At 40.0% G+C, this 22,693-nt stretch overlaps 1 protein-coding gene across 2 annotated transcripts; it reads right to left on the bottom strand.

The window, feature by feature from the left end:
• Positions 1–515: 515 nt before the first annotated feature.
• Positions 516–22,284, bottom strand: ARL5A (ADP ribosylation factor like GTPase 5A). 2 transcript variants are annotated; one of them, XM_048484750.1, is made up of 6 exons: positions 21,759–22,284; positions 16,090–16,150; positions 8,951–9,098; positions 5,952–6,035; positions 4,596–4,747; positions 516–4,339 (listed from the first exon to the last, which is right to left on the bottom strand). In XM_048484750.1, exons 1-6 carry the CDS (start codon positions 21,802–21,804, stop codon positions 4,291–4,293), a joined length of 540 nt encoding a protein of 179 aa, XP_048340707.1. In that variant the 5' UTR covers positions 21,805–22,284; the 3' UTR covers positions 516–4,290. The 2 variants fall into 2 exon arrangements, with proteins under 2 accessions (XP_048340707.1, XP_048340708.1); XM_048484751.1 differs by lacking the exon at positions 16,090–16,150.
• Between the last annotated feature and the right edge of the window lie 409 nt (positions 22,285–22,693).

The raw sequence follows: 22,693 nt of genomic DNA, 5'->3' as shown, positions 1-22,693 counted from the left end.
GAACAGAGATGGATTGGCATTGCCTGCCTCTGTGTAGCAACCCTGGACTTCCTTGTAGCTCTTGTCCAAGTACTAATTAGGGCCAACCATGCTCATCTTCTGAGACTTTATGAGATCAGACTAGCCCAGTGATAGTGAACTTACGACACCCGTGTCAAAGGTGGCAGGCCACGACATTTTGGGTGACAGGCCAGTGCTCATCAACCCTAGACAACTATTCTCCCTGTTTGAGTCATTTTTGTAATTGATTTTTTAAATACAATCCATAGCACCTCACATGATTGGACTGTATTTTTCAAAATAAATCAATATGCAAAGAATTGTTTCTCTTTTGTTCCGGGGGGCGGGGGGGGGGGCAGTGACATGCCATCAGAGTCAAATTAGGCATTTTTAAAATTTTTGGTACACCGAGCCTGAAAGATTCGCCATCACTGGATTAGCCTAAATTTTGTAGACAGACTTTACTGGGCAAGTTCAACTTGCTGTGGAGAAGAGAACAGTACAAGCATACAATGTATTTAGAATAATCTGTTTATTTACATATATACACAATGCAAAGCATTATACTGGCACAAGAGGATCATGCACAGGACTAGTTTTTTTTTAAAGTATTTACTGGCCAAGCCCAATGTCACTTCTCTACCAACCAAATCTAGAAACTGCTTTTTCTCAACTTTCTTGGATACTCTGCGGATCAATTTTAAAGACCTATCATTTTGCAGATTGACTGAAATATTTCAAGGCACTGCAGAAAAGAGCAACTGCCCCTTAAGCACTTATAGGATACCACCCAGTACTATGCCCTACAAGAAATGTGGGCAGATCTCTTCAGTGTGTATACAAAGCATAATGAGTGTAACCTTCCAGGTATATACCATACACATACGCATATACAAGTGGTGTATGCTTTTTCTTACGTATAAACAGAAAATGTTTATCTGGAAAGCAGCCTGAACACTATGGATAATTTATACATAAAAAGCTAGAATGACATCCGAAATCCTCTAGCCTAGTTAGAAAGACGTGGCTGTAACATCCAATTCATCACTTGTGCATAGTTCTGCCCAAAGCCTGTTTGGACAAAAACACACACAAACCAGAAGAGGGCATCTGCTTCAAATATAATCCCAAAGAATCAATTGGTAACTTGATAATCTTAGGCCAAAATAAGAGCAACTAACTGGAGCTTCTATGTTAAGTTGTCCCCTAATGCCTCCCACAGCATTGTTGACTGGGAGGAGGAGTGTCTGCTCATTACTGTATCCTTCCAATCCGTGGAACAGTTGAAGAAGTGTGAGACTCCTTCCCCATCTGTCACCAGTGTGGAAGTTCAGCCAATCAATCAAAGTTGCATAGTTTTTTTTCACAGGGTGTAGCGGGGAGTGGACATGTTTTTGCATTCCTTGCTCTCGCATAACTTTACTTGTCTGAAGTTCTACGTTGGGGATCATCAAGCAACCCAAAGATTCATGTTACTGTTATTTCCCTACTGTCTTAATTAATGTGTTTTCCCACGACTGAGAAAGAACATAAAGAAAATCTATCCATTTTCTTAAAACGAGAGGTTTTATTAAGATGGAAAACATGACCTGACATTACTATCGCACAGATAGTGGTTATGGAACTTCAGCATGTGTAAAATTATTTAATCAGATAATGTGGACACCTTTCAAAAGGCAATGCATTTTTGGTTAAATCTTATATTCATTGTACACATTGCACTTTGTTGTTTCAATAATGCTTGTTTTTTGTTTTCAACTAAGAATCTAGCTGAACTAATAATAAAAAAACTAGTCTCAAAGGTCTTTTAAATTTGCTTCCCTTGGCTTCCAATGTAGGCTTCTGAGCTAAAATGGACACAGATTTTGAATCTTGACCCTAAGTCAGGGATATAAGGTTTACCAGAGTCAACCCCATGCAAGTCCAAAAACTCTTTGGATTTCAGCCTCTGAACTTAACAGCACTTCCTCGAATGCTACTGAAGCATACTCAAGTGCTGTTATCACTGATAATGGGCATGCAGTTGATGCACACATTTAAAAATATTTTAAAGGGACAGAATAGAAACCAGAATATTGATAATGATACAAGCCCAGTTTTGTTTACCTTCAGACGCAAAGTGTGAAGACAGCTGTTGATACAGAATACATTCTTATTTTAAAGAATATATAGGGTCTGCCAATAAATCATGTTTTTTTCCTGCCCACCGACAAACAAATTGTACTGAATGGTCTATTTAAAGACAGCCACTTTACTGAGTGATTAGAAAGGCCTTTCAATTCACCATGGAACAGTTATATTTTCATGATAAGAACTGCAGGCACAGCATGTTGAACTCTGAAACACTGGCTGGAATCAAAGACCTACTCAAGAAGCAAACCTTGCTGAGCATGGCATTCCCTTTTTCCCCTCCACTTAATATCCTGGATGCACCTGCCCACCCCATTTATTCCGGAAGGGCGGGGAACGTTGCAGACACTGAGGAACAGCATGTAAGTCAAAGTGATGGGTCTGTAGTGGACAGAGGAAAAGATGAAAACCAACAATCCCTTCCCCAGAAACAGAAGTGTCCTTTAGTATCTGGAAATGAGTGGTTAGCTACAAATCATGATTTCAAAATTACTCTTTTCTGTTTCCATTAAAATCATAATCTTGTAACACAAGCCATATTTTCTATTCTATTATTTCTTTTTATTGTGACACCCTCTCCTGACGCTTTCTGTGGAATAATATTTAAAGAGGGGGGTATGGGAATCAAGCCATTCACATTAATAAATATTTGAGGGAGGTGAGATTGCCAGAAAGGCAGGTTATATTGCTCACTGCGGTTCATCTGGATTAAAGCAATCTTTCCCAAAGAAATAACAAAGAACTGAAGTAAGCTAATGCTCAAGAAAGCTCATACACTGCCAATTTTTTTTCTAGTTTTTAAGGTGCTACTGGACTGTTACTCTTCTTTGCCTTTAACAACAGCCAGTGAAAAGTCGCACAAACTTGAAACTAATCATTTTTCAAAAATTGTGCTACAGGATGGAAATCTCCTATAAAAGGAACCCCCTGGATTCCGTCTACTGCTTCCAACAAACCAGTAATATAGCGACAATTTTGAATCATCTTAAATCTACATATTTATTTTCCCCTAGAGGATGCTTAACAGTGTAACAATCAGTTCTCTAAAAGTTCTAATTAGACTAGTACTTTGGGTTAAAGGAAAAAAGGCAGTTTTTTCTTTATTAGCATTACACATTATAAAAAGTTTCAAAACAGAAATATTTAATGTTTCCGTGCAGACCCAAGTGTAACATTGTTTAACTGTATCACATATGTCAGATTCCCAACCAACACAATCAAGAATTCAACTTTAGATTTTTTTTAAAGACGCCCTTCAAACTTTATTTGTTTGGTATACTAAAATGCCAGAATTAATTATGTTATTGACACTGTGTCCCGTTTCTTGTCTGATCATTCCTAGCTGAAAATACTTATAATTAAAAGAAAATAGAGACAAAGAATTTCATCACCACTATTGACACAAGAGTAGAATGGAAATTACTACAATACACAAATGATGTGTTAGCAAAATCCCTCTGGGTACCATTCTTCACAGCCAGGGTCAAAAACTCAAGAGCATTTTGGACTGAGACTAATACGGTTTTGTTGAGTTCAACAGAACTTGAGTGGTTTGCATCCACATATTCCAATCCACACAGTTTAACCAGGATGCAGGTAGTGTCTAGAGTGTGGACAGTCAGTGGTATTCACCATATATCTGTACAGCTTCCTATCAACTTTAACATGAGGTATAATACAAAATGTACAGTACACATAGAGGAAAATATTTTTGCTTTTGTAACACGTTTGAATAAGTTTCAATACTGGAAAGTCAATACCTGCGCCACTGATTTTCTTTACTGATCACTGGAATAATAAAGTCAACATTTCCAACTGAGTTAGAGTGAAATAATAAAATGTAAAAGTTAAAATACCTCTCTTCCATTCTCATCAAACACACATTATTTACTAAATAGTCTCAAGTGATCTCACTTTTAAAAAAGGATCAGCTGCAGCTTCTGGTCTCCATTCCAGAGGAAGCTTTTGGAAAGCCATGCTTGAACGTCAAGAAGGTTTTCCCTGAACAGAGGTGGCCTTAATGTGTTAAGTAGCAAATGAAGTTGAAAGATGAATTCAGTTTTGATTCATAAATAAAAGTAAGCCATTAATTTCACAGCTGTCCAGATAACCAAAGATGAAGCACTTTCTTGTCTGTACAATGTTAGTGCGGAGTAAAAATCATCTGATCTTAAGTCTTGACATCATCCATTCAAGTCCTTGGCACAATCTGTAAATGAAACATTGTGAAAATATTATTTTTCTTGCACTGCCTATGAACAATGAGACAATCTGCCCATTTAATTCCATTCAGATAATTTTCATGTTAATATTTCCTCTAATAAATGGGAAATATCATATTGATCCCACTACTTTCAATGGCTGTAGTGGTTTTAAGTATAACATTAAGTAGTCTGTGAAATGACCTATTGATTAGTTTGTACAAGATGTATTCAAAAACATATCCATTAACCAAGACTTCTTACCCTTCGCCAGTAAGAGCACAGCATGCCTGGATATGCCACTGGTGATCTTTAATTGATGTTAGCTTCAGAAACTGGGAAATTTCAGCTACTGTCATACAGTCTTTCACATCCTGCTTGTTAGCAAAGATAAGTAATCCTGCTTTCTTCAAATCCTGGGGAAAAAAGAATAAAAGCTTTTCTACTTGTTTTGTTTTCATCAGTTACAAAACAATCTTTACTTTAAAAAAATGTACTTCAGGTTGCAACCAGTAAAAATGGGAACAAAAAAAGATTATCAGTTTCTTTCGGGTTTAATAGATCCAGAAACATTTGAAACACATGAAAAAGCTGATACCCCATATGGCTTTTTCGTTGTTTTTTCCCCCAAAAATGTTCAGATTATTAAACCTGAACCTGAAAAATTCACCTGCCTCCAAATTCCATGTGTGTCTGGGATCCCCTTTTTTGTCAGGATCCCCCTTTTCAGCTCCCTTTCATTGCCACCTTTTTTCAGGAGAGAAAAAAACTCAAAATACTGACACAGTACTTTTCAAGGGTTTTTTTCTGTTCAGTTTTAGCCGGACGCCAACCCCTAGTATGTAGACTCTTTGAGGGTGCAACAATCTAAATGCTAACCAGCAATACAAAATATTACATTATGTACAGCCCAATTTCAGAAGCAATGTACCAGATTAAGCCATTAAATAAAACGGCCCTCAGACAGTTCTAAAAAAGTTTCAGACTCATATTCAACTGAGTATCAAGGTGAAGGAAGCACCACTGCTCAAATACTAGTATCTAGTGCTAGCATCAGACTCATATTTAGCTTTCATAGTTACTAGCATCTTACGCTCTGATACCTAGTATCTAGTTCTTGGATCTCATCAAAGATTGCTGTTTACTTGAGCTAAGTGAAAGTGATGGCATCCTCACTGTCTTTTCTGTGTCTGCCTCACAATTTCAAAACCAAATTAAATTAAACCATGTGATCTATTTGCTGTATATTCTATTGTTCCACACATAGTTATTTAATTAAAAATTAAATGCAAGCCCTACGTGTTGCTGTAGGTGTTGCACTACTTGCTTGTGCAAGGAGAACTGAACTAAATACATTTTTCTTTCCTCTCGCGTACAACAGGGTCCAATTCCCAGCATATCCTAATGAAAGGATCAGGTGGTACGTGATCTGAAAGACCTCTACTAAGACCCTGGAGAGCTGCTGTTGATCAGAGTAGGCAATACAGACAGGCCAAGGGGGCAGGTTCATATAATGCAGCTTCATGTGTTCAACGCACAACTTTAGTATCAAGGCAGAAGTATTAAAATACTTCTCATGACTTCACTAAACATTATCAAAAACAATCAAGAAGTACTCACCTCATGCGCTAACATTTTGTAAAGTTCTTCCTTAGTTACAGAAACTCTCTCTCGGTCTGTGCTATCCACAACAACTATAACGAACTAAAAGAATAAAAAACAGTAACTTAAATATATCCTGCTCCATATGGACAAAAAGACTATTTCTCCCCTGAAAAGCTTCATTATAAATACTGCACAATTGAGTACACTGCACAATTTAAATTATAATTACTTCAGCAAAACCAATGTTTTTAAATGCTACACAAATGTAGCACTAGAAAGGGGGCTTCACAGTTTGAAATGGTTCACATATTTGATTGCAGATCTAAAGACTGGTAGTTTCTTGGCTTCCCCCAGTTCCCCAGAAGAGGAGACTATTTCATTAGGTTATATTTTTTTAAAAACCCTATCAATATAGAAATCCCCAGCAGCTTAGATGGGAAAAATTTTATTTTCAGGGATAGATGGGAAAAATTTTATTTTCTATTTTATTTAACCTAACCCCCAAACAACAATATAACCGACTATATATGCACAGTTAATTGACTTAGGAGTATACTAGCAAAAACAGGATTTGCTATAGTTATCTACTATGAGTCAAGGGATTTATTTAAATTGAAGAATATTATTAACTCAGTGATTTTGTAGGGTACAACCCTGTAGATACTGTAAGTTTATATCCTTATTTATCCACTGAAAAGAATATTAAATTTTGCTTACGAGAACATTGTCCAGCCTCTATCCTGACATCAACAGTCCATTTCTAACAAAGATACTAAACCTTCGTCTGAGCTATATTATACAAAATGCAGGTACAGGATCACCTGACTCAACCATTCTACATTACAGACAGCAGGATTCTAGCAAATGTTGGTGAGGGAGCAAGCTTGTTTTCTGCTGCTCCAGAGACTAGGACCAGAAGTAATGGGTTCAAGGTGAAGGAAAAGAGATTCCACCTAAACATCAAGAAAAACTTCCTGAAAGTAAGTTCGCCAGTGGAATGACCAATCTCAGAATGTGGTGCAGTCTCCTTCTTTGGAGGTTTTTAAGAGAGGCTGGAGGGCCATCTGTCACGTGGGCAGGAATTAAAAACCTAGACAATTTGCCAAAAATATGATTATAGATATCAATCTCAAAATATGATGAGATTGCACCTGCCATTGTTTGGCTTTCCTGAAAGTTTCAGACAACCAGAAGGGGAATAACCAAAACTACACAAGCCCCTGAAACAGGAAAAGTTGATTTAATTAGTACATCCACAGCTAGCTGACTTGTATAATTCTAAATAGAATCTTCTCACAAGGAAAAAAAGATCTGAAACTTCACTGAAAGTGGCAACTAGTGACTAGAAGAGACACATCAATCTCGAGCAGTTGCCCAAAGCCATTCACACTATTACTCTCCAGGACAAACAGAACTGAAGGTGCTGTTCTGCCAGGAAACCCTTTGTTTTTATGCTTTTCGTTTGTCTAATGTTAATTCTGGTTGACTTGCAAACTCAGTGTTCCTGTAAGTGGTTGACTTGAAAACTCAGTGTTCCTGTAAGAGGTAGCTAGAGGTGAATAATGACTGCAGCACATGAAGCAGTACCTCAAGGATATTTTGCTTGAACATAGCAGGCTCAGCAAGGTCCTACACCACAACAGGATCCAAGTACCCACCCACTACAGTACTATGCCATCCCTCCTTAATCATCAATACCCATACTGAAGATGTCTAATTATTAATTACTTAATACCAGGAAACTGGGCATGTGCAAGTACGTATTCAAAGATCCAAAGGAGCCTAGGCACCATAAAGGACAAATTCCTCATCCATCCACAAAGCATATTCATGTGTCCAAACTCACCATATATTTATTATATTATATTATAATATATTATATTTATTTGATAGACCATCCACCCCCGGAGGGCTCTGGACGGAGTACAACAGTTAAAACGCGATAAAACGTGATAAAACACAATAAAATCAAACAGTAATAATTTAGACAGTATGATGGCATCACCTCCGTAGCAAGAAGGTCAAAAGTTATGGCTGCCTGGAAAAATCCACTTTGGGAGAGGACAGGCACAGCACATATACGGCTAGAGATAGTATTGGGTTGGGGGGCAATGTGGGTAGATGGAAAAAAATGGCAATCAACAGCTGGCTCTCCCATAGGCCCAGTGAAACAATTCTGCTTTACAGGCTCTGAGGAACTGCTCAAGGTCCCGCAGAGCCCTAATAGCTGGAGGGAGAGCTGCCTCCATTTCAGGCAGGTGGGGAGCCAGGGACAGAAAAGGCCCTGGCTCCAGGTAGAAGCCAAGCCGTCACTAATTCATATAGAAGTGGCCGGGAACCCACTCAACAAGATTTGGCCCTCTGCAGAGTGGGACATATGGGGAGGGGACGGTCCCTAAGGTATGAGGGCCCCAGGCCACGAAGGGCCTTAAAGTCATAACTAACACCTTGAAAGTGAATATCATATTCGCAGAGGGTTTGCACACAGCTAGATATACAAGCCTGCATTTTTCTGGGAACAGGACAGATATAATCCCACCTCCCTACCATATACACATTCTTTGTGCAGTTAAGACTCTCATCTGAACTACTCTGAAGACATATGTTGACATTATGTCCATAAATAATCATAAAAAGCAGAAGTGAATCCTGAATTTTAGACAAGCTATCTAAGAGTTATTTCTGAACTTTATTTAGATTCTTCTAAGTGTATTGAACATGTTCTTGTAAAAAAGGACACAGCTATCAACAAAAAGATGGTGATAATATGCGACACACTGTGGGTATCTAAAGATCCAGTGACAGTTTATAAAGGAACAGAGTTTGATTGTATAACAACTAAAGATGAACAACCATTTAAGCATTTTTTTTCAGTTCCATTAATTTCACTGGGAAAAATTATACTTTTCCTCCTCTCCAACAAAATCAACAGACAAAATCCTAATTTTGGCTGGACTCTAAATTTCTGTGTGGAATTATCCACAACCTTGATATTTATCAAACAAAATTCATACTTCAGTATTTGTATAATATGTATTCCATGAAGAGCGAAGAGACTCCTGGCCTCCAATATCCCACATGAGAAACCGCGTGTTATTAACCACTATCTCTTCCACATTGCTTCCTATAGTTGGGGATGTATGGACCACTTCATTCATTGAACTGCAAAAAGAAAGACATAAAAATAAGAGAAATGCATTCTTTCCCTTCCTCTGTACCCGCTCCAGATCGGTAGTGTTGTTTGCCAAGGTAAGAATAAGCAGAAGTCTAGTGTCCTCTTAAAGACTAAGAAAAGCCCATTTTGTCAGATGGAATACAAGGAATTCTCTACTTTGCATCTAATGGGGGATAGTCTTTAAAACAACATGAGGGTGCTATTTATCTCTGTACACTGCTTGTATTAACAGATTAATATTTGGAAGAATTTAAAATATGGAGATTGAAGCTACATCGGTTCATGCACTGGAGTTGCTTCCAAAATTCTAGTACAGCATTTTCAACAAAGACAGCATTTAATTTGCAATAACTGCACTTGTACCACCAGTAGTCAACACCACTTAAAAATTCTTATATGCCATAATATGACACACAGATTTATTTGTTTAAAACATTTTGATGCCACCTTTCCACCTGATCAGGGTCTCCAAGGCTCCAAACATGATAACATTAAAACATACAAACAATTAAAAAGCTTAAGAGTATTTTATAATTTTTTAAAAAACCAAACAAACAGCACTAGAACCAGGGAGGAGTTACCGGGGGTTGGGGGGTGGAGCGCAGTATTCCAAACAAAACAAGCAAGTCTTCGCCCACTGGGAGAAGATACTGATGGAGACAGCTTAGAGTACGGGGTTCCAATGTTTTAGTGCCATGACTGAGAAAGCACTTCCTTGGGTCACTATCCACCTAGCTTCAGATGGCATGGGCAACCAAAGCAGGGCTTTTGAAGATGATTGGGGTGAATGGATAGATGTATATGGGAAAAGGTAGTTCCTTTTTAAAAAAATCTTTTTTAATTATTTTATCATTTAGGAATACATATTAATTGGCAGACAATCTGACTTAAAGTGGTTCCAGTCATTACAGAATATGATCTGCCACATAAATTACAATGTACGTAACATTTGCAAGTGATTTAAGATTCTAGTACATACAGTACGAAATATATACATACACACACTCACCCACACACCTACATGGATACAAAATAATAAGTTAATAATAATCTTAAGCTATGCAGATAACAATAGGATTCTATTTTGAGGGTCAGAATTGTACAGATAATGTAATAAAGGATTCCATACTTTATAAAAAGGATCAAGGCATTTTTTGTGTATTAAAGTTGCCAGTTTGTCCGCTGTTCTGTAATCTTGAACCTTTAACAACCATTCGTCATAAGATGGCAATTCTTGTGTCTTCCAATATCTGGCTATCACTACTCTTGCTGCTGTCATTAAATAATAAAGAAGTTTTTTGTGTCTTTGTAGAATAACATCATTAGAGTCCCAGATCGATAGAAGGTATAGGTCAGGTTGTTTCTCAAACTTGTAATTCAATATGGATTCTATGATGTTGTGTATTGTGTCCCAAAATCGTGTAATTTTAGAGCAAGTCCACCAACAGTGGAAGAAGGTGCAATCTCTTTCTGCACACTTCCAACAGAGAAGCGAACAGTGTTGGTACATCTTGGATAATCGTGAAGGAGTTAGATACCACCTGTAAAACATTTTCACATTATTTTCTTTGATCTCATTAGAAAGTGTCAATTTGATGTTATTTCTCCAGAGTTTTTCCCAGGTCTCCATTTGTATGGTTTTACTGAGATTCCTCGCCCAGAGATGATAGTAAATGTCCAATTGACAGGGAGATTCATTTATCAATATTTCTAATCTTGGTTTAAGTGTGTAAGTATTATTTGTTTTAGTTAGAATATCTTTGTATTGTGGCCAAATTTGGATATTTTGATTAGATGCAAATCGTGATGACTCCAATCTGGAAACCCATAAAGGAATCTTATTACCAAAGATAAAGTTTCTATATTTGTTCCAAATTTTTATCGTTCCTTTTCTGAGAGGATGGCTAGAAAAGGTTTTAGTCCTAGTGGGGTTGTTTTTCCAAAGAAATTGGTGCCAACCGTCAAGCAGATCATGACCCTCGATACCCAGAAGATTCCAATTTTGTAACATCACCCAGTCTTTGACCCATAGGAGACAACAAGCTTCGTAATATAACCTTAGGTCCGGACACGCCAATCCACCTTTGCTCTTTCTATCTATTAGTGCAATGTGTTTTATCCTCTTTTTTTTACCATTCCAGACGAACCTTGAGATCATTTTTTCCCACATCATTAAGGATTTTTTTATCAATATCAATTGGGAGATTGTTAAAGAAATACATAAATTTTGGCAGTACGGACATTTTTATTATGGCTATTCGCCCCAACAATGATATGTTTCATTGCTTCCAATTTTCTAACTTCTTCTTTAGATCTCTCCATAGTGTTTCAAAGTTGTTATTAAACAGCTGATCATTGTTAACATCAAGATTTATGCCTGGGTATCTTATGGAATTATCGATTCTGCATTCGGAGAGTTTCTCTAATTTAATTCTGTCTTTGTTCCTAAGGTGTGTGGGTCCCAGGCCATACAGAGCTTTAGAAGTTGATACCAGTCCCTGGAACTGAATCCATAAGCCAAATGGAAGCCAGTGTGGATGCACCAAGCCTGGAATGATAAATGGTCACTATGATCCACTCCAGTCAAAACTCTAGCCAACTATAGTCCAAGCTCAATTAGAGGGAGGTTACTGAAGCCCTCCCCCCCTTCAACATGTTTCTGTTGACTTATTTCTCAGGTACTTATTATCTTTTATTGATTACCGTATATACCTGAGTATAAGTTGACCCGCATATAAGTCGAGGCACCTAATTTTACCACAAAAAACTGGGAAAACTTATTGACTCGCGTATAAGTCGAGGGTGAGAAATGCAGCAGCTACTGGTAAATTTCAGAAATAAAAATAGATGCCAATAAAATTACATTAATTGAGGCATCAGTAGATTAACTGTTTTTGAATATTTATTTCAAAGAAAAACAGTAAACTAGCTCTGTAAGTGGAAAATTTTATGTATTTTAATTAATTTATATATATGATGTTTTAACTTTTTATTTTGTTGGAAACCGCCCTGAGCCTTCGGGGAGGGCAGTATACAAATACAATCAATCAATCAATCAATCAATAAATAAATAAATAAATAAATAAATAAATAAATAAATAAATAAGGGTCAACAAAAACAATATGGTCTCAACAATAACTTTAAAAGTACAAAAACCTTAGCTCAACCAGCAACCAAGCTAAAACACAAGAGTTAAAATCCTTCAAAACCGGATTTTTGGTCAGGGGAGGAATGTTTATGTTAGCAGTACCAACATTTCAGAGTATCCTTAAGAGACCCTCCTGATGATACCACCCTGGTTTGGTGAAGTTTGGTTCAGGGGGTCCAAAGTTATGGACCCTCAAAAGGGTAGCCCCATCTACTATTAGCTTCCATTGGAAACATTGGGGGATGGGAGCACCCATTTGGGGATCCATAACTTTGGACCCCCTGAACCAAACATCACCAAACCCGGCTGGTATCAGCAAGAGATTATCCTGATGATACCACCCAGGTTGGTGGTATCATCAGGAGAGTCTCTTGAAAAATCCCTGAAATTTTGGTGCTGCTAGCCTAAAAACTGCAACCCCCCAGTGGCCAACAAAGTAAAAACCCTAAAATATTTTTTAAAATACACCTCACTTGCGTATAAGTTGAGAGGGGCTTTTTCAGCACAAAAAATGTACTGAAAAAGTCGACATATATGCAAGTATGTACGGTAATGATATTCTGAATCTTTGCTGTTTACTCATGATGATTTTTCCGGGCTATTTTATAAAAACTTCATTAAAAGCTTTTAGTCTGAGAGTTTATGTCATAAGGAGTCCTATATTTTCAAATCACACAACTCTTTCCACTTCCCATGAACACTGATCAACAAATCCCAGGTGCCTGGTCGCCATAGCACCAATTCACAGTGGAAGTATGAAGGGTTGGATCCAACCAGTTTTTCCACTGGGGAAGCAGAGAGGAGCTATCAAAGGGGATCATGAAGCCTGTATGGACAAAACCTATGTGGAATGGGGACGTGAGAAGGAAAACTATTGGGAAAGCTTGAGCAAAAAAGATGGCTGGGTCTAATCTGCGTTTTTGTACAGAAGCCAAAAAGGTAAATATTATTTTATTTAAATATGCTATTTAATTTATCATTTTGTATCAGAATGTTTTGTTGTATGACACAGAAATAAATGTGCTTGAAGTTCTGGCCATCGGTGCTTTGTAAATTTAACTTTATACCAGTGACACTAACAGTCTGGTCCAAAGCTCCAGACAGTGGGGACAATGCCGCTGCCATGCCACCTCCCAAGGTGATGAAAAGAAAAAAAATTCAGCCACCAAAGAATTCCCCATGGGTTAAATGGACTAACACTATCTGTCAGCTCCACCCCCAGCCGCATCGCAGGATAGTCCTGCACTGGTGAGGCTGGGAAATGACGCTTTCTTCCAGGGTTAGGCATTGCGGCTCCCAGCTGCCCGCCTATCTGCCCTCTCCACCGGCGCATTTTCCACTTACTTACGGGGAGGTGTGTACCTGCACTGGCATGAGGCTGTACCAGCTCCGAAAGGGAGTTCACTGGAATAATTTGGACTGGGAGTTCACCGGCCTCATGCGGACTGACTCAGGATCCACATTTGCCTCTGCTGAGTACCATTCCCCAGTGTAGCATCTGCCCCATATTTCAGGAAAATGTGCAAGCCCTTGCCCAATGGGGCTTCTGCTGGGCAGGTGGTTCCAGCCTTGAAACAGCCACTGCCAGAGGAACAGCTAAGCTGTGGCCCTCTTTGGGGTGAAGACCTCATGCTAAAGATAAAAGCAAATGTGGCTCTTTTGGAAGATGATAATTGTGACGATGGCTCTCTACTAGCTGCAGGATAAATACCAGTGTTTTGCATCATTTAGTGGTTGTAGATGAACACATTTCAATACTGGTACCAATATTCAGTTGGGGAGAGGTTAGGCTAGGATTAGAGGTTAGCTTTTTGTTTGAAGACAGTCAGGGTTACCACTATATTTGCTTACTGGAATGGCCATGCAACCCGTAGCATTTCCGGTAGCATTTTCTCCTGAAGTTTCAGCTGCATCCAGTAGCATTTTCTCCTGACGTTTCCAGTAGCATTTTCTCCTGACGTTTCAGCTGCATCCGTGGCTGGCATCTTCAGAGGATCCTCTGAAGATGCCAGCCACAGATGCATGTGAAATGTCAAGAGCAAATGCTACTGGAACACGGCCATACAACCCGGGAAAGCCACAACACCCTAGTTCTGTCATAGTTTTAATAAAGTTCTATGTAATTGTAAAGAGTGTGGAGCTACACTGTGGGGTAGCAATTATTAGAAAATTTGAAAAAACAACCCTGAAGGTTGAAAAACTGAGTGGCATCCAAGCAGACACCGGCGTGTATGTGTGTGTGTGGGGGGGGGGGTGTTTTCAGGGGTGGAGTCAACCTTAGTCAGCTTCCATTTGGAATCTGGGAACATCAACCTAGGGGCCTTAGATTTATGTCATAACTCCACTGAGCCCTATGGAGGGCTTTCCTGGCGGTCAGAGTGTTTTTCTTTTTTACTGCCTCTCTTTTGTTTAACAAAAGCTAAAAGATTATACAGGGGTCTTTCTAGTTGCTGACAAAATATCGCATCCAAACACTGTTATTGTATTATCAAAAGTTAGAGGCAGAGGAGTTTTCTAACATGATAAACCCTAAGGAAAGTTGTGGCTGATCAGTGTTTAACACGCAAAGCCTTAAAAATGGTTCAGTGCAAAGTCTCCCACGGGGTGCAGGGGATATTCCCATGTCACACATCCTTTGTGCTCTTAATCACTACTACACAAAGCTTTCCACTAGGGCAACCAACCACTCACTAGCAGCCTAACCACTCACTACCTGTGCTACACGTGAAGAAATCTACATAGGGCATAACCTGAGGTGAAAAGAACCCTGGAAAGATATTTTTAAACCTACTAAAAGATCAAATTGGGTATATTATATCTACATAGTACATTGTTAGGTAGAATACAGAGTTTATGGAGTATTGGCCATATTCAGCATACTCTGGGCAACATATAAAGCATTCTAAACACATGGGCACTTAAATGTACATTTCAAAGGCAACGAGAAAATACAAACAATTTGCACAGTACTACTACTTCTAAGTCTGGCACAATCTGCACATCAGTTCTGAGTCAGTTGCTGCTCAGGGAAGATGATAAGGCTCTTGCTGACCTGCTAAAACTAGAAAAGGTAGCAGTTACAGAGGCACAAGGTTCTTTTTGGCCTCAGTGTGTCACTATCACTTCTACCAGTTTTAAAAGGTCACTGGAGATAACAATAAGAGTTACAAGATCGCTTTACAAAGCATATAGGCTCTAGCTGGAAGAAAGGATACATACAAAGTCAAATCAGCACAGTGAGGTAACGAAAAGAGCAAACAGGGCTGAAAATTGAACAGCAGGTATTATAAACTAATAGAGCCATATCTGTACATATTTTAAGTGTATCCTTTGACCCATGTAGGCCCACATCATAGCTCACAAGTGGTTACTGCATCTCCGAAAAAAGATACTATAGAGTCGAAATAGGTACAGAAGATAAACTAAAAGACAACCGAGAGACAGAGAGAATATTTTCCCTGTGAGACACTATACATTTTGGTTTAGAAGAGATTTAAATTATAAAAAATATTAATGAGGTAGAGAGAGTGGATGTAAATATTTCTTTTAATAATGTTTAGAGTAATGAATGGATCTGACTGCGAAGAACAATGATGGCCATCAACTTAAAAGGCTTAAAAATATTGGTCAAATTCATGAAGGATAAATTAAACACTGGCTTTCAGCCATGATAGTTGATCAGATATTTGGATGACGGGCACTTTGATACCTTTGCTACAGGAACAGAGAGGAGATAGATCTGCCAGGCCTCTGGGCAAAAACAGGCTGAAATGCATCTAATTCGGCATTCTGATAAGGCAATTCTAGTTACATGTTACTTCATACTTACAACTGATAAAGTATAGTTGTTTTTCCTGCATTATCAAGGCCAACAATGATCACTTTGTGCTCTGGAGGGGAAAAAGCCAAGAGTAGACAGTTATACACATGGTAATGTCAATTTTGTCAATTGTTTCAGGTTTGCTCTTTTATTTACCACACATTTATCTTTCCTAAGGCAGAGTAACAAATTTGGTTACTAGTTGAATCTTACAAATATTGTTCTCTCTGCTTTTAAAGGGCAAAGCCAAAGAGTTCATTTTTGTATATTCACAAGGACAATTTATTGAACTGAGTTCTTCAAGACCCAAACAGAGAGTCTACCAATATAAGAATTACACAGGAGAAACTGATTTAGAAGTGAATTGTTATTGCACCTTGGTGTGACATATAAAACTACTAGAAATCATAAACCTTTAGGAGAGACCAGTGTCTCTTCTCATAAAATCAGTACCTGCACAAAGGCAAAAAAAAATCAAACTATGTAAACTCCATATGCTTTAAAAACAACTGCACCAATATTATGGTCACAACACTGTCATTATTTTCTCTATGTATCTTTATATTTGTTTTAAGAGCTGATTACATTGTAAACAAATAATTCACCATATTGACAGACAACAAACTTAATCTATATTATGTCTTTGTGCACAATAGTGATTTTAAATATTTACATATTTCTCTAGTTGAAATTATTCACTCAGTTATTTGCACAAGAGCTTTGAAATCAATTGACTCTGGATTCATCCCATGACTACACATACGAAACAGCACTATGATAAGGGCAGCCCAATCCAAAGCCCGAGACAGCACTGGACGGCGCCACTGCCACGCTGCCTCTAGAGTGCTTTCTGCCTCTAGCAGGGGTGGCCAACCTATGGCACTCCAGATGTTCACGGACTACAATTCCTATCAATTGGCCAGGCTGGCAAGGGCTGATAGGAATTGTAGTCCGTGAACATCTGGAGTGCCATAGGTTGGCCATCCCTGCCTAGAGTGTGGTGTGGAGAGGCAGAAACAACTAAAAAACCCCTCAATGTCTGAAAGCCTTCCATAGGGTTACATCCAGGGCCCAGGGCATCACTTTTCTTGAACCTCAGGGGACAGCTGACTAATTCACTTTAGGCCAGCAGAAGGGGCAAATATGCCAGCATGGCCCTGCACCACCACCACTGGCCCATTTATCTCCCCTCACCCCACAAAGGATCGTGCCATTAGTCTATTTATCATTATAAAGCATTGAACAATACTAGGTAGACTAGATTGCTGGATATCACGGTCATAAAAGTGGTCACTGCTTTTTTCTGGCTTGTAAGCACTTTTGGGCAAACTAATCACAACGGAATCAGCAGGGTCTTCAGTGTATCTAAGTGGTTTTTTTTAAAAAAACTCTGCTTTAAATTTCATTTTTTGAGTGAATAGACGGGCTTTTCATCTGCATATTTTAATTGCATAAAATAATCCTTCAAAGAGAAGCCAAAAATATACATCAAGTGCTTATGCTCACAACTCTTGTGCTAACAATCAGATTTAGCTGTGCAGAAAGTATATTGGATTGCAGCCAATGTTTGCTTTAACCTTATAAACACTATGTTAAGGGGAGGTGGATAATGGAATGTCCAAGAAAAGGGTTTTGTAAAAAAAAAATTATATTGCCCACAGGATACGCTGCAATTTTAACAAACTGCACAACGGCATACCACTCTTACAATGACCCTCTAAAAGCATTTACTGAATTGGCTTTTGTTCTAAGTCTGATAATGCCAAGAGTTTGGAGGCTAGTAAGTCACTTGCAGCAAGATCAAGAAATGAGGTCTTAAGCATCTGTGCTGATTGATGTGAAGCTAGAGTAAGTTATTTATTATTGCAGGATGCTTTAACTGATTCAAATCAGTATATCAATCAGCTAAATTTTATATAATTGAACCAAATGATAAATTTTAATTGATGGAGCTAAGTGAGAGAGCATACATTTATTTTTGAATTTATTTATTTGGCTTCAAAGAATCAATGCAGTAGTTCTCAGCTTTTTACCTTCAGAGAACCTTCTTCCACATTGACTTATCTACCTGTCAATCTAACACAGATCACATGGACTCTGCAGACAAACTGGTGACATGTTTGAAGATATATTAAAGCCCTATGAGTGCAGCTTAACATAAGGAACCTTCAGGTACAAGAGTATGGATGATACTTCAGGCAACTGCAGCAGCAGGGGAGGCAAAATCTTTCTGCCTGTAAAAGACCCCTGCGGATTCTAAACCATAGTTTGTAATTTCCAACTAAGGAACTTGAAGAAAGGTACACGCCTGTGAGAAGAAGGGGAGCTGTTCCACTGGACTAAAAACTAACAAAAATGATGAAGCAGACACTTATGTTAAATTTACTGGTATAGAAAGAAAACTAATGAAATATGGTCACCCTAATCAAGACAGATACAAGTCAGTTTAGATTTTATGAATTACCCAGAAAGGACCTCATACTTCCCTATGCAGCTGCACACTCCTTTGAAGAAGTCTTAGTCTCTGCTATCACCAACTTCTAAGATCAAATCTGTATATCATGCTGCAGGTAACAAAGAAAACATTCTACTATACAAAAGGCAAGCCATATTGGCAATAACTCACTTTTTATAGGACGAGTCTGGGAGATGTAGTCCAGAGAGCTCCAATTGTCCTGGACAGAAGGGCCGACTGGGCTACAACTCCCAGATTTCTTTGCAAAAGTATCACAGGAGAGGGCTTTGGAGGCTGGGACACATGGCAGCGGCAGCCCCACTTCCCTGGCTGAGCAGGAAAATGTGGGGGAGGGGCTCAGAAGTGATAAGGGACTTGGATGGAGCTGTCACAGTCCCTACGAGACAAAAGTAGGTGTGGGCTTGAAGAGCAACCGGGTGTTGGGAGGGCAGGTAGGAGATCCACACAGAGAGAAAACAGTGGTGGCAACTGTGGGTGTGAGGGGAGAAGGCAGTGGCAGGAGTGTGGCAGCCACAGCAGGGCAGCTAAGAGGAAGTGGGGCAGCCCTGGGGATAGCTCAAAAAACAGCAATAGGGCAAGCAGTAGGGTAGGAAGGCAGATGTGTAAGAGAAGAATGGAGGGAGCTGCCAGGTTTCCCATGTAAAAAGTATAAGCAGCCCATGAAGGGAAGCAGTCATTTCTTCTTGTCCAACTGAGTTACACCATCCCTTAACATGGGGGTAGCACTTTATCATATAACACACTGGGTGACCGAGTGATGCCATTTAGTTTTCTAGAGCCCACCGTAGTTTTACACACAACGGGCTTCAATGCTAGCCACTAAATAAGCCAAGCAAATTCAACATCAAAAAAGACTAAAATCTGCACATCAGATGAATTTTAGTTTTTATACCTACAAGCTGGGTTATCTGTAACCAACACAACCAACTGCGGCAGGGAAAACCCTGAACTCCCTACAAATACTAACAGTACAATGAAAAGTCACAACCTTGCTTTGAATCACTAATTGCTAGGTTCATCTTTGTTCTCCCAAAAGAGTATCTATAGCACAACTAGCAACTGTTCAAGGGATTAAAGAACGTCTTGTAAGAAGAATTAGACAACTACTTGGCTACACTCATAGCACTTATTACATGTCCCACTGGAAATACGAATATTGTGCAAGAGTACAAGGCACAGTAGCGACGTTTGTTTCACATGACTAGTTAACTCGTGAGGGAAGGAAATAATAGTTCATATGGTGGTCTGGGAAGCTGCATCAATCATTCCACTCTTGCTCTGTAAAATTTAAATTTCTGAACATCCAAACCTGATATTTCATGGCTATCCAAAAGGAAAAATCAGTATAAAAATTAACTCACTTTTATGCTAAGACACTTGTTTGTTTACAACTAAGAAATGGATCACTAACAATGATCTAGCATTAAAATTTCAGTACAGAAAAAGTAGCACATCGATATTATACATTCACCAAACTGAACCAGAAAATGTTTGATTTAGTTTGTGTATTGTACAAAAGTTTCGTTTCTCACCCTTTTCGCATACAACATTACACATACATTCAGCTTTCAAAGCTGAAGGATGGCTGGTGATGAGTTTCCTCTCTACCTGCCTAGGACATATCAACGTAAATAAAAGCTTTACTGCTTCAGTATAAGATAATATGCTATCCCTGCACTGATATGCAGATAAAATGGAATTCTTACCTGCCTAAATTCTCCACACACCTGCATCAGCTCAGCTCCCATTACAGATTTTTCCATAATTGATAGGGCAGAAACAAGAGAAGTACATTTTCAGCTCTCAGGCCTGGTTTCAAGTGGCACTTGCTCTGACAGCAGAGCTCAAACTATACAGAGCAAGTTACAGGCCCCCATCCATGTACACAAAAGAATGAGAACACAGACTTGCAATGTTGACTTCTACAAATACAATATACCACTGTCTGGACCGGTCTTTCAGGCCCTCTTTCAGTCAAAGAACCTCCACATGCTTCATAAGACATTCTATATTCCACATCTAGTAATCACTGAAAGATCTAAGTTGGCAGAATACATCACAGCCATGGATACAAGTAAAAATGCCTTGGATCTGGCCTATGGGTGCGAAGAGTGAGGATGGTTTTTATCCACCACCACCCTGTAGGATACCTCTGGCTCTTCCTTAGGCTACACTTGAGGGTCTCCACAGTAGCCTTTGGAGGTGCTGTGGGAAGGGTCCCACAAAAGTTACTTTACCTCATTACACTCATGGAAATATAGATGGAGTCTAGCCCATTGTTTCTAAAATGCTGTAAACTTCAGTTCTAGAGACATTTTCAACCCATCTTCCCAACTCATGTTTTTCACTTTAATATACTAGCTATTCCCATCATATACCTGCTCTAAAACCTCTAAATTACCATCACTTGATTCCACTACCTGACATTCTTGTCATTTTCCTTCCCTGTTCGTACATATATCTTCACCTGACGCATACAGGTTGGGGTTTTTTTGTTTGGTTCCTTGCCCAGTGCCTCATAGGCACTGCCCCATCACTACATGCCTAAACCCAAAGGTCCACAACACTTAGTACAGTTCACTTTGTAACCATAGTTCTGTTCTTTTTAAAAAAAAAAAACCCTGTAAGTTATACTGATATTCATAGACCCACACTGCAAATGAAGAAAGGGTGAAACCGGCATTGAATTGCTCAAATTTATCTAGTGAGTGTGTGGCAGAGACACCCCGGCAATAACAGACCCTTGCCAAAAGCACCTACTCAACCAAGACAATTTTCCTGTTTTCTACCCAGTTGGGACCCCCACTGGCTTGCAACACTCTCCCCTTCTCCATGTTGTCGTCACAAGAACCTTGTGAAGTATGTTAGGCTGAGTATGCAGGCCTGGTCCAAGGTCACCCAGCAAGCTTCCCTGGGAGAGTGAGCATGTGAACCCTGATCCTGGTCCAACTAGACTCGGTCCCCACCCTCACCATGCTCATTTTACACAGAGAAGTGGCCTCCCTGTCCCCTTGAAAGAGAACTACTAATCCGATCCCAGAGTATCGACGTGGATGCCAGTTGGACCGACTTGAGCAGAATATTCAGACTGCAGTCTGGTACCTTCTTCTGGCCTACAGAACCGGGGACAGCGAGGCCATGCCGGGTATCCTGACCAGCGCCCCCTTCCCCCAGCCGGTCCCTGCCTTCCTTCCATGCTCACCCTGGTGGTTGAACAGCCTCCATATCCTGGTGAAGAGGATTCCCATGCTCAGGCGGCGGAAGCTGAGGCTGCCTCCGGGCAGCTCCACGCTCTTCCCGGCCTCAGTCTCGATCAGCTCCCGCCCGGGCTTAGCCCAGGGCGGCTCAGTCTCGGGCCCAGCTCGCTGCCAGAGGCCAGCTGTGAGGAGGGAGACGGTACTGGAGAGCCGCGGGCGACGGGAGAAGCAGGCCGCGCGCACCTGAGGCGACGGCAGCGGCTACTACTAGTGTGGTCGTTGTCCCCAGCACCGCTGCCGCACGCCCCGCTCTGCTCCTCACGGACATGGCCACCGCAGGCCAGCCGGCCGCCACTTTTTTAAAGCCCCCTCCCCTCTCTTTTTCTAGGCCTCGGCACCTTTAAGAGAAGCAGAGAGGCTATGGGAAAGAGCGGAATGAGCCCCGCCGGACACCGTCCGAAAGCAGGCGAGCACGCACGCGCCCTCTCCTCTGCCTCCAACCGCTAATTTCCAGTCACGCCAAGCAAGCAACGCGACGGAGGAACGTAGTAGGCGTGGCGTATAGTCACAAAAACCTAACCCAACCGTCTCTCGTCGTTCGCATTGGACGTTGATTAGCATACATCGCCCCGCCCTCTTCTAGGGAGCGCGGGGCCGATGCCTGGTTCAATAACCGTCTTGTCGTCGTCGTCGTCGTCGCCCCCCCCCCCCCCCCGGCTTTGGGATTTAGGTTTTATGATGTTAGTGGATGCCTATCGTGGAGCTTTCTTTGCTCGTGGGCGGCTGATATCTATTTATTTTTAGATTTTTAAACCTCAGTAACCATTGCTAAGGAGTTTGTAGAGAGACAGTCGGGGTTTCTGGGTTTTGTCCCGCTTCCAAACTTTATTTTCAATAAAATAGAAACTAACAAATTTAGACAAATGTACATCATATACAT

The sequence above is a fragment of the Sphaerodactylus townsendi genome, linkage group LG02 (assembly GCF_021028975.2).
Source record: "Sphaerodactylus townsendi isolate TG3544 linkage group LG02, MPM_Stown_v2.3, whole genome shotgun sequence".
NCBI classification, from domain to species: domain Eukaryota; kingdom Metazoa; phylum Chordata; class Lepidosauria; order Squamata; family Sphaerodactylidae; genus Sphaerodactylus; species Sphaerodactylus townsendi.
The sequence above is the reverse complement of the archived record's forward strand: the minus strand, read 5'-3'. Positions and strand labels throughout refer to the sequence as shown.

Coding starts and splice junctions, on each gene's coding strand:
- ARL5A (XM_048484750.1), bottom strand. CDS start 21,804: ATGGGAATCCTCTTCACCAGGATATGGAGGCTGTTCAACCACCAGG. Junction 9,099..16,089: donor ACAACTATACTTTATCAGTT/GTAAGTATGAAG, acceptor TTCTTTTTGCAG/TTCAATGAATGAAGTGGTCC. Junction 4,748..5,951: donor ACAAAATGTTAGCGCATGAG/GTGAGTACTTCT, acceptor TTTTTTCCCCAG/GATTTGAAGAAAGCAGGATT.